The 13,116-nt window shown below is 35.5% G+C and overlaps 1 protein-coding gene across 4 annotated transcripts in view; it reads right to left on the reverse strand.

The window, feature by feature from the left end:
- Positions 1–13,116, reverse strand: part of LOC124455416 (sodium bicarbonate cotransporter 3-like) — a 29,675-nt gene that overhangs the window by 12,282 nt on the left and 4,277 nt on the right. The window contains exons 1-4 of one of the 4 annotated variants that reach the window (XM_047006060.1): positions 11,187–11,326; positions 10,990–11,089; positions 7,336–7,491; positions 5,041–5,337 (exon numbers count right to left, since the gene is read on the reverse strand). In XM_047006060.1, the coding sequence (XP_046862016.1) occupies positions 5,041–5,337; positions 7,336–7,491; positions 10,990–11,089; positions 11,187–11,276 (643 nt within the window). In that variant the 5' untranslated portion in view covers positions 11,277–11,326. Of the gene's footprint in view, positions 1–5,040; positions 5,338–7,335; positions 7,492–7,893; positions 7,975–10,989; positions 11,090–11,186; positions 11,327–13,116 lie in introns of those variants that run through there. The other 3 variants (XM_047006058.1, XM_047006061.1, XM_047006059.1) reach the window with 3 other exon arrangements.

Raw genomic sequence — 13,116 nt, forward strand, 5'->3', positions numbered from 1 at the left:
ATTGCACCAATTGGAGGTATAAGTGAGATATGAAATCACACCAAATTTGAGCTCAATATCTCTTTTTGTTCCTGAGATATCGGTTTTTCAATTTTCCACCAATATCGGTGTCGGTTATAGCATTCTTTATAAGTGCTACACAAAAATGTATGGTATTTCAACTGTCGTTTCCTATCCTTTAACTCTATAGACAAGAAAACTGGTGATATACCATTTTAAGACATGCTGAATCAGAATATGAGGTCAAAAATATCATTACTTGAAAAGAGATGCATATTTTCTATGTTAAACAATGGTATATATATATCCCGAAACCATAAAAAGGATCAAATTACAAACCAAAAATTACCCATGTTGGCAATGTAGGACCAAACCCATTTTTGGTGTGGTATATGAATATATAATGAGGATTAATTTCACCAAGTTTTGGCTTGGTGTCTCTTCTACTTACTGAGAAATTCGCCAAAAAGATAGTGTTGAAATTTCCTGAAAATTCTGCTGGAATATGGCAAAAAATCTGTTTTTTTGTAACATTTCAGTGGTTTTTCTTTTAATCTCTGCATGCTTGTACACAATAACTTTCATACATGAAGTATATCGCATAATATAAAACAAATTCCGAAGAAACAAGACATCTTGAGATTGCAAAATATAAATCAAAACAAGACCAGAAGTAAACTGTAAATTTTCGACTTTAATTTAAAGTCATCCTCAGTCTGTCTGTTTTATATTATACTTCTTTAAATTGTCGTCTGGTCATGGTTTTAAGTATATCGCAATTAAATACAAATCACTGACACAAGTGTTCGAAGTTTCACAATCCAAAACTTTATTACACGTGTTTTACTCGTTTGCTGCTCTACAATCACTATTTAGTGTAGCGACGAATCAAACTGAGTCATAGTTGTTGTGCGTCAACGAATATACGATGTGAGTAAGCACAACAACGCGCTACAAGCTAACCACACAAGCCCGACCACAAAGCATGAAAGCACTATAACGCGCTTAGAAGGAACTAAGTCATCCCACTATTACGTGCAGGATATGACGGAGAACACTCCCTTTAGTTACTATATAAATGCACGACAAAATATAGAATAGGAGACAAGAGATGAATAGAGCATAGCGTTCATTCAGTGTAAACTCGTATGATTAAATATAGTGCAATAATAATAACGATACGTGGCAAGTGTATGATTTCATGGCGCAAGTGCATATACCGAGGGACATGCTGATCCAAATCTAACCGTTCTACGGCCCAACGTTACATTAGTTTACTCTCAAGTCTCTATTTTCTCTTACAATAAAGAATGTCTTCAACAGAAAAGTTGAAGAAGTGTTCTATCGGAAATCACCTTGAAGAAGAGTGTCACTTAGCTGTTCATACCCGGTCAACTGACCTAAGATCGTTCAGTGATCTAACAGCAGAGCAGGTTAAATTGATATCAATGAGAACAGGAATTTCAACCAGCCCTGATCGTGAAATTTGTCTCCATCATGAGCAGTTAATTCTTAAAAGATATTCATCCCATCAAAGAAGCTGCTGCAACCCATTTAATAAGCACCAAAAACCAGTCAAAGGTTCACTGCGGGAGGTGTCTCTGAACATTGCTGAGGATTTTAATAGCATCAACATATCTGTCATTCCTGGGAAGAAGATCTGCCCAACTTGTCGCAAGGAACTTACTAGAAAATTGGAGGCTGCAACAAATAAGATGGATGAGCTCTGTCCAGTTGAACCAGATTCACAGACAGATAGCGAAAGTGATAAAGAAACCATGTCCTGTAGATACAGAGAAGAAATGACTGTCAGCAGACATGAGCTTGACACAAGTTTTAAAGAGGTGGATTTGAGCCCAATAAAGTTACATGGCGTTCCTTCTCATTCCAAAGTTACTTTGGGTAAACGAAAACTCCAACAGTTTCGAGATAAACTTAAAGAACAAGAATCTACTGCTCAAAACTAGTTGCAAAAGTAATTGGTGTTAGTTCTGAAAATCTAGACCCATCAGAAAGCAGCCAACCTGACAATTACGATCAACTGAAGGAAAAAGCAGACAACTTAGATTGTCTTGTCGATCTAATGAAAAGCAAAATGCAGTCTTGTAACCGACAACAGAAAGTCCAAATACTAACCATTGCACCACCTTCGTGGTCGATTGAAAAAACGAAAAATGAATTTAATGTTTCTGCTTATATGGTCAGGCAATCAAGGAAATTGGTAAAAGAAAAGGGCATTCTGGAGTTACCAGGGCCAAAGAAAGGAAAAGGTTTATCAGAAGAAACAAAAAGATGTGTTGCTGATTTCTACTGTGATGATGAATACAGTAGACTTATGCCGGGTAAAAAGGATTGTGTCAGTATTGCAAGGAATGTCCACAAGCAGAAACGCCTTCTCCTTTGTGACTTGAAAGAATTATATGCTGCATTCAAAGAGAAGTATCCAGATATAAAAGTAGGATTTTCGAAGTTTTGTAGTTTGAGGCCAAAATGGTGTGTTTTGGTTGGTTGTTCAGGAACTCATTCGTTTGTGTGTGCACAATTCACCAAAATGTTGTTCTGATGCTGAGCGCTGTGAATTTTGACAAGGATCACCATGAGCTCATGAACATGATAGTATGCTGCAGAGATTCTAAGCAGTGTATGATTCACCGTTGTCCCAACTGCCCGCCTGACACTCAAGATTTGGAGAACTACCTTTTAGAGCAGCTTCAACCTGAAATTGATGATGAGAATGACCCATGCACCATACAGTTTCAACAGTGGACAAATGTCGATCGCTCGGAGCTGGTCCAGCAGATCATGCCAGTTGAGGATTTTATCTCCCTCCTTGTTGAGAAACTTAACACCCTCACAGCCCATTCCTACATTGCTAAAGCACAGGCAAAATATCTTAAAAAATGTAAGGAAGAACTAAAAAAAAACGAGGTAATTGTTTTGGGAGATTTTGCTGAGAATTACCAATTCGTAATTCAAGATGAAATTCAAGGATTTCATTGGAACAAGCAGTCGTGCACCCTCCATCCAATTGTGTTGTATTACATAAAAGACAATAAACTTATGGAGAAATCTCTTTGTTTCATCTCAGATGACTTGAATCATGATACATGCTTTGTTTATGAAGTCATGAAACAAACTGTTCATTATATTAAGGATGAGATTTTCACAACACTGAGTATGGTGCATTATTTCAGCGATGGCTGTGCAGGACAATATAAGAACTATAAGAACTTTATCAACTTGTGCCTTCACGAAAAGGACTTCAATGTGAAATGTGAATGGTCATTCTTCGCTACAAGCCATGGCAAATCTCCGTGCGATGGCATTGGAGGTACGTTGAAACGATTGACAGCAAGAGCCAGTCTACAAAGAACTCACTCGCATCCCATTCTGACAGCAAAACAAGTTTTCGAGTACTGTAATGAAGAAGTCAAAGGTGTTCATGTTATCTTTATTTCAGCAGAGGAGATGGTTCCTATCAGGAGCATGTTGGAGACAAGGTATAGCACTGCAACTACTCTTCCTGGCACAAGAGGCATTCATCACTTTACTCCCCTCTCTGAAAGTGTTATGGCTGCTAAACGTGTTTCGGAAGATGAATTGTATGCCTTAGAGTTTAATCTAGTGGTGGGGAAGACAAACTTAGTGAAGCTGGCAGATCCAAACATGTCTGACTTTATTGTTTGCTCGTATGATGAGAAACTTTGGGTTGGACTTGTTGATGTAGTAGATAAGGAAAATGATGATGTTCAAGTCAAGTTTATGCATCCAAGCTACCCAGCAAGATCCTTCTCCTGGCCAAGGAAAGATGATGTATGTTTTGTACCAATTATGAATGTGGTGTGCATCATTGAGGCACCAGTAACAGTAACAGGAAGACAATACAAGTTGAGTGACAAAGACATATCCACAATTGAACAAGCACTTGCTGAATAACTCAGATAGCATGTAACATAACTTGAAAAGTACAGTACAGTACTGAACAATATATTAACATTATTGAACATCAAATAACAACTTCTAAAGGTGATGATTGCAAATGCTGGATATGACAGTTCCATAAAATTAAGAATTTACATAGGATCTCAACCATAAATTTGTTGGCATATTTTTCAGCAAGTAGAAGAGACACCAAGCCAAAACTTGGTGAAATTAATCCTCATTATATATTCATATACCACACCAAAAAATGGGTTTGGTCCTACATTGCCAACATGGGTAATTTTTGGTTTGTAATTTGATCCTTTTTATGGTTTCGGGATATATATATACCATTGTTTAACATAGAAAATATGCATTTCTTTTCAAGTAATGATATTTTTGACCTCATATTCTGATTCAGCATGTCTTAAAATGGTATATCACCAGTTTTCTTGTCTATAGAGTTAAAGGATAGGAAACGACAGTTGAAATACCATACATTTTTGTGTACCACTTATAAAGAATGCTATAACCGACACCGACATTGGTGGAAAATTGAAAAACCGATATCTCAGGAACAAATAAAGATATTGAGCTCAAATTTGGTGTGATTTCATATCTCACTTATACCTCCAATTGGTGCAATTTTGGTTAAAATCTGGGATGGGTGGGTGACATTTTGAATTTCTATTTGTTGATTTCACATGGAATGACCCACTAAGGATTTAATAATTTTTATAAAATTTATTTAGAATTGTTAGATTAGTGTTCTGGTTTTAAACAGTTCTCTTAAGAACTATTACGTTACTATTTTGACCATTCACCATGGTATTTACTCTTTTTAAAATAAGTTTTAAATATGCTACCATGACAAGTCTCTATTTGACTACTTAAGGAGTTTGTAAGCAACAATTTTCATACAAAAAACAAACCACCATCTATATGGAAGTGGCAAATAATAAAACACTTTATGTTTCAGGCATTTCAGGTAAAAATAAAGTACATCAAAACATGTTCTCACCAAAAGTTATAAAAAGCAAAGTTGAAAAGATTCCAACAGTGTTGTCGGTATAAAAATCAATTCGCAATCTAAGTCCACATCGAATAGATAAACTTTACCTGCAATCTGTGTGAGAAGGCTAGCATTCAAATCAAGAAGAACAGTTCCATTGAGTACACAGCTGCGCAGTTCAAACAAACTGTACAATGAAAGTGTTGCCACATGCGGTTTACTCCATCGATCACCACCTTCCTCAACATCTTCTTCAAATTTCAGCCATCTTGCCATTTGCTTCCACTCTGCATTTTCACTTTCTTCACCATTTAATTCATGCAATTCAGAGAATATTTCATGTTCAACGTCATTTTCCTCTCCACCAAGGATGAAACGTACCCTTTCCGCTGGCGGTTGATGACCTGACAAAAGTTGGATTTAAAGGTCATTGAGCATAAAAATAAAAAAACAAATACACTCAGTCCCAAAGAGCTAAATAAATATTTTTTGAACTGCTCTTGTGAAATCACTCAAGTTAAACCTGATGCCATTGTCAAAACATGGTGAGAATCTCATTTATTACAACATGTGCATGTAACTCTATCTGAATTTATGTTCCGGTAGAAATTAATACTGCAAAGATAAATTATACATACCATGGTGTAACTGAATGTATAATTGCATGAGTACAGCTTTTTTACTAAACACTGAATTGCATCAACAATGAACCTGCTTTTTATTCTTTTAACAAATTAAGTGACAAATAAACACTTCCCTCATTGCAGCATATTACAAGTAAAAATAAAGTTCAATCAAGACAATATGAAACTTTTCTGGATACAGGTATAACAAAAGTTCATCTAATGGAATAAAAACTATCTTTTGCATAAAAATATGTAATCTTTCTAATGTCCTCACTCTTTTGTTTGTATTTGAAGTCAAAGTGTAGCAGTTTCTCTTTCTTTAAATATAATTTCAAATTTATTATTATTTGGAGCTACTGAGCTACTGCTTTGCTGTGTTGTTCAATAATTTCTTTATGCTCTCATATAAATAACACTGTCCAAGGGTGTGAATATTAACAGTGAGCAAGTGCGCAAATTACAGTGTGCAATGTGCCATTTGTGCATTGTTTAGGCCAAGACATAAAATAATGTTTCTCAATGTAGATCATCCAGGTTGGTATAGTCCTGAGAATGACTGTTTTTGTTGTTGTTGACTGACGTTTCGACAACCTTAGTGGTAGTCATCTCCAGAGTCCAATGAGGAGTAACTGTCATGTTAGCCTTATTTGTTATCTGGTTCTTACGTCATAGTATTGTGTGTAATCCCTGCTTGTATCACTCAACTGCTGGGTTATTTGACAATCTGAATTGTGAATGTTCAACCAGCGCTGCAAGAATTTTGGTCTCGTTCTCGCAGGACTTAGAATTAAGTCCCCGTTGAACACACAAAATGCCAAAATTATATGCTGCTTTAGCTATGATGATATGATTAATTTAAATCACAAAAACAAGCAAAATTTTATAGCTGAGCAATTTCACAATCAACATTTTTGAAAATTTAGCCCAAACCTTTGGATTGCTCACAAAAGACAGAGTTTTACATTCTTACATTTACATAAACTTAATGAATATGGTGCATAAATAATCATTAGATATAAAAAAAAATGAAGGATATGCTCCAATGCATAAATACAATGGACTGCAAAATGGGACATTCATGTATACTTGATACAATTTAATAAAATTCTATCTCAACAGTACAATTTGCATAGAATATTGAACACCTAGCTGGAATACAAATCACAAGAAAACTGGTTAAAATTTTTATTTTCCACAAATCGATTTTATTAAAAACAAAGAAAGAAAGAAATTACATGAAGAGAAGAAAGATCAGTTAGATCACATTAGAAAGAAAGTTTGGCTCCGCAAGAAAGCAAAATCTATCGCCTCAGAAGAGCAAGAAAATTCACACTTTTTAATTTTCTGGCAAATATAAAGCAATGAACAATCTCTTCTACATTGGGTCAACAATCACACTGAATGACAAGGTCGTCACAGTTCATAACATTACAAGGCTATTTAATTATGGCATGTTCAGACTAAATAATACTAAACAACTTTGTGAATATCAATATAGACCGAAATCTGCACAATATACGTACACATGCAATGATAAAAAAACATAAAAAAATGTTTAGGAAGCTTTAATGTTTGGATTCTCCGTATTAACAGTGCTCGATTAGTGTGCGCTGAGCGTAAACAAAGAGGTAGTATAAAAAATCACAATAACTACGATTTCATCCCGACAAGCCTGTTTTGTGATTGCTCACTCTTCGGGGGATTAAATTGTAGTTTTGGTGATTTTTTCGCTACCTCCAGAGAAAAAATGTTTATATATGTAATTATATCCCTTACCAGCAGTTCCATTTGGGGTTTTCGTCTTAGGATTGCTTTGACGTCCCGGTTTGTTCTTGCTTGTTGATGGATAACGATGACTTCGACGATGGTGACTTCTATGGGCCCGAGAAGGCTTTATTGGTATATGAACTCCAACATAAACTTGTCGATGATCTAAATATACAAATATTATCACAATTTGAACCAATTCCAACTTCACGAAGAAACAATACCGAAGAAAGGCAATTACAACTTTTACGATATTCGCTCGCGCACAAAAGCACTGCAACTATGGCTTGGTAGTTAGTTCGTGAATCTCGTCCTACCGTTTACATCGGTTGCCTGAAGATCGGCGTGAAACTCCGAGTAGCGACAGCAAACAATTGTCCATTTTATTTTAGTTCATTTTATATATATATATATACTTGTGACTAGTATGTAGTCGTATGTTACACGTATGTACTCGTATGTCAGTCGTATGTACTCGTATGTCAGTCGTATGTACTACTATGTACTCCTATGTACTCGTATGTACTCGTGTGGTGTTTTAGTCACGATCGGTGAATCTCGTTCTACCGTTTATATCAATATCATCTATTCCTTGACATTTAAAGTCACTATGATATAGGTCGGCCTGCATGAACGTTCTGTTATGAAAAAATTCTATTGTAACAGTTTACATTGTAGATGGCGAAAGTCAAAACAGTGCTTGACGCTACACACGTTTACAATAAAACATGATAGGAACTACTCTTCACGAGAGTATCACCGGATATTGCGTATTTTTTGTCAAACAATTCATTGGTTCCCATTGGTTCCCATACACTAGCGAATGGAAGTGAGCAGTCGCACTTTATTATAATTAACATTGTTCCAAAGCTAAATAACATTGACATTGCAAAAATTGCAATTTACTACAGTCAATTTCAAAATAATCTAAGCTTAGAATTTTATGATAGGCAATTGTTTTTTTTAAATGTCGGACATTCTGCGAGACTATGATTAATGTTAGGTGAACATTCCCAAACGCTCACAAGCTTCGACATAAAATATTTGTCGCAGCAAATGAAAATCGCTGTAAGGTTCTAAGCCACCACGGGGATTATTTTCACAATCACCAGGAACTAATTACACTTGAACAACCTTCACGCATGGCAAAACGATTTAGCTAATAAAATAATCACGAACAAAATAGCTCATTAATGACGGATGTGACGAAACGCACGTCATCGTGCGCCCGTTGAACACGCAGCTCTGTCATTGAAAGATGACAGAGCTGCATAAGAAAGACGCATTTAGAAATTGTCGTATTGTAATAATTTCAACGCCAATCACTATGATCTGCCCACGCATGCATAAATTGTTGTCAGCTACCGTGCATGTATTGCATAAATTGTAGCAAGCACAAACGATTTGCAAATTTAACACACCTTCTGATCGTGTGTACGTTTTTTCAGTATCCATGCAGTTGCGTTTACGTTTGATGTGCAAGCTACGTCATGACCGCCATTTTGAATTGTTTCAATAAAAGAATTTCCTTATTTACACTGCAAATAAACTCCAACATGGCAAACACTCCATTGTTCTCTCACTCCCAGAGAAATGGTGCACACCTCCTACAGGTATTTGGGGCTAGATTGTTGCTGAATAATGTAAATTCTAAGGGTTGTCTAATTTCTAAGATAACAGTTTTCTTTTGAAGCAACAAAAAGTATGCAAACTCCGATAGATTGTACGCAATAAACAACTCCCTCCTTCTCCCTAAGCCAACAATCAATTCCTATCCCATATCTATAGGATTTAGCTTTCTATCCGAAATCTATAGGATCTAGCTTCCTAACGCAAATCTGCGCAAGCCCCCTTTCAACTAACGCATTTGTCTTCTTTGTTTCGCCTAAAGAATGTTACCAAACCTATCAGGGAAGCTAATATCTTGGACCAAGCATTTTTATTACCGCCATTTTTTTAATCTAAAATTTTCCCATTAGTAACATAATAGTTATCAGTTCATTCTAGTGTTGTTCAAGACTTCAACAAATCATTGGGGATAGCAAGCTTGGGGGAACGGAAACTCACAAAAATACAAACCACAAAATACATAGACATATCAACCCATGAAGCCAGTGCTACGTTTTTTGTTTGCTCCTGTGTCTATGTGCTCCGTCATTAATTCCTGATAGAGAAGGTCGGGTTCTTAAACTATCACGTGTTGTTATTAAGTGTTAATGAGGTATGTCTTGGAAATAATCTTCAGCTGCGGTCTGTCAACTTTGACAGTAGACCTATTTCTTTGACACCTGAGCAAAGAAACATCCTAGAAAAGGGTGGTTTTGTAAATGGGATGCATGGGTGTTATAAAATCCATTACTAGCCGATATTTTTTGAAGTATAACGAGAAACAAACACCGCAGAAAAAGTCCATTGTATGTGGGTAGTGACATCATTCGATAACCGAGTAAAAACATTAAAAAATTTATGCCGTGGAAAGGTTGTCCTAAGGTTATCTTTATCTTATTAGAGTGCAGTGACTATACAGTGAATCCAATAAATTGCCAGTTCGTGCCATGTATATCTTATTACGCACGTAATAACCATGATTTCGCACTGGAATTTTTTATTAAATATGCTAAAAATTTTAACCACAAACCTCTAACACAAGCATAAAATCATTATATTTTCAGGAACTCCAAATGTTTTAGTTTGAAGAAACAAGGTTCATGTGAGATGACACATTGAAACATGAGGATATTTTGGCACTTAAAATGTTGAATCAAAAAAGGGAGGGATGGGGGCATAGTATCCAGATGGTTTATTTCATGCCAAGATTAAAGGCAACTAGCTCTTGCTAGTAATAAATCCGAGGATAAATTCATGGAATATTAACAGTGAATAAGTGTGCATGATATTTGAGCATGACAATAAATATAATACTGATATATAATTTGCATAGAAAACTGTTTTCATTCTCAGTGACACAAAAAAATTTTCAATACAGTCAGGGTAGGTACAGTACAGTGTTTAATTGTTCAACCTGAAACGTTTTTCCTTACTACTAAAGTTCTACATGTTTGGACAAAGCAATTAATATTGTGTTGTAATAAATGGGCAGAAGCTGAACAAACACAATATATAACACAGTATGCGCAGCAATCTATATGTAAATCAAGCGGCAAACTGTACAATTACAGACAGGCAGGCCAATAGCTTAACACTTAAAGACACTTCATTGCATGGTTTTGACATATAAAGATTGCGAGCCATTCGCAATTCACAGTACTCCAATATACATTTTGATAATGCGATTCCCTTAATTACGAAATCTGTTTAATTTATTACTACAGCGTGTGATTTCGACCGACAGTAAACAGCAAGACATGAATTCAGATAAAAACAGAAATTCATCGTACGTCGTAGAAGGCAAACCAAGATTTTATCAAATAAGCATACTCGATAGAGTACAAGACATCAAAAATTCAAAATGACAAACTCCAATGGCCAATTGTTTGAAATTTTCTAGATACAAAATACATTTCCCAATTTGGAGTTTTTCATTCAAGTTATTTCTCTCGTTTTCGGAAATCGTTTAAAGTTTAAAAAAGCCGGGACGTCAATATTATCCTACCATTACATCACAAGCGTAACGACCGAGGCATTCAAATACAAATTCATTACCTTTTATTTCAGTCTCGTCAACAGTAAAAGAAAATTGTGCAATTGGATCAGGTGTATTATGTTCATCGTGCAATCGTTGAAGAAGCGAGCTCGTCCGGGGCTAACAGCATACAAACAAAGTCAAACACAATAAATACATGTTGCAATCCTCTAGTTTACTTTATAGACAGTATGCAAGCTCAAAAATTGCAGCTAACCCTTCTCAAAGACGATGTTGGCGTTTCGTTGTTGTCATCTAACGGACGTTCGGAAATTTCCTCTTGCACGCCACTTTCCTCTGTCGACATGCTTTTGCAATTATTTACAAATCAGCAAAGCCCTCGAAACATACGTTCGTCCGTTAAATATAACTCCAATATATTTACGTCGTTTGCATATTCATTTAGTCATCATTGACTTGTTTGTACCCAAATGTCGAGATATTAGAAGAGATTGCTCTCCAATCAAATATAACCATAAAAACGTAGTAATATTTTATAATAAATGTGTAATTTCTAGAGCGTAATTTAATTTTAGATACTCCCCGTTGGCAGCTATAGTTGGAAAATAACAATATTAATTTTTGCATAACTAAGGTTATTTGCTCATCTGTTGACATTTGTTTTGACGGCGGGCAGTCCCGTCGATCGAGCATCGCTTACACTTATTGTCGATTTCAGTTAACTTTTCAAATGGCGGTTGCCAAGTTACTTTCTAATGTTGTCAGTTACATTTCCAAATATGGAATATTCGATATGAACTTGTCAACTTGAGTTGACAAGTTGTGTACTTGAGTATTGAAATTGTTTACTTCAATACTGAAGTTGTAAACGATCGTGACTAAAACACCACACGAGTACATACGAGTACATACGAGTACATACGAGTAACATACGAGTACATACGAGTAACATACGAGTACATACGAGTGACATACGACTATTTTCTGGTCAACAAATGAGAAACAACACAATTTCTTCAATACATTGATATTTGCGTTTATTTTTCCTTGTATTTGTGTGGACTTTGGGGCAACCATTTGATGGATTTAAATGCTGAAAAGGTATTTTACTTTCATACTACATTCATTTGTATGTTTTAGTTGAATTTGTTATGGATATTTTGTCGATGCGATTTGCCAGTACTTGAGCGCTTTTTGACACACTTTCACCTAGGAAATACATATTTATGAAAGCAATTATACATTCATTTTGGTCTTTAAGATACTGATTTTGCAGTTAAAAGACTGAATTATATCAGCTAGAACTTTAAAAACATTAAAAGTAAGCTGAAATTGTACACATAATATGATATATATACGTAACACAGTGCAACTCTCATTTAATTCAAATATATATAATGTGCATTTATTTCATATAGCACGTTTTGAAAGCATTATTTATACGTTGTTTATTTAATCGCTTTCATAAATATGTATTTCCTAGGAGGAAGTGTGTCAAAAAGCGCTCAAATACTGGCAAATCGCATCGACAAAATATCTCTAACAAATTAAACTAAAACATACAAATGAATGTAGTATGAAAGTAAAATACCTTTTCAGCATTTAAATCCATCAAATGGTTGCCCCAAAGTCCACACAAATACAAGGAAAAATAAACGCAAATATCAATGTATTGAAGAAATTGTGTTGTTTCTCATTTGTTGACCAGAAAATAGTCGTATGTCACTCGTATGTACTCGTATGTTACTCGTATGTACTCGTATGTTACTCGTATGTACTCGTATGTACTCGTGTGGTGTTTTAGTCACGATCCATCTGTACACGTGGTTTGAACATCACGTTCCCTCTGGCGAGGTGCAATAAAACCAGTGTCTACCCATAGATCTATTATATTTGATATAGTCTCATACGGTAGATTTAGTTGTTTCGAAATGTTTGTCAAACACTCGTTATTTAACCACATTTCAAGTATTTCATTTCTTACTTCTATTGGTAAAGCTTTTCCTTGCTTACTGAACGGATTCATCGCCAAATGTCTACAGGGTACAAAGACCTTTCGCGTTTGCCAGTACTTCGCAACTTTAGTTCACAACTTCAGTACTCAAGTACACAACTTCAGTACTCAATTACACAACTTGTCAACTGAAGTTGACAAGTTCGTATCGAATATTCCATGTTTGGAAATG

The sequence above is a fragment of the Xenia sp. Carnegie-2017 genome, unplaced genomic scaffold (assembly GCF_021976095.1).
Source record: "Xenia sp. Carnegie-2017 unplaced genomic scaffold, XeniaSp_v1 HiC_scaffold_4, whole genome shotgun sequence".
Lineage (NCBI taxonomy): Eukaryota > Metazoa > Cnidaria > Anthozoa > Malacalcyonacea > Xeniidae > Xenia > Xenia sp. Carnegie-2017.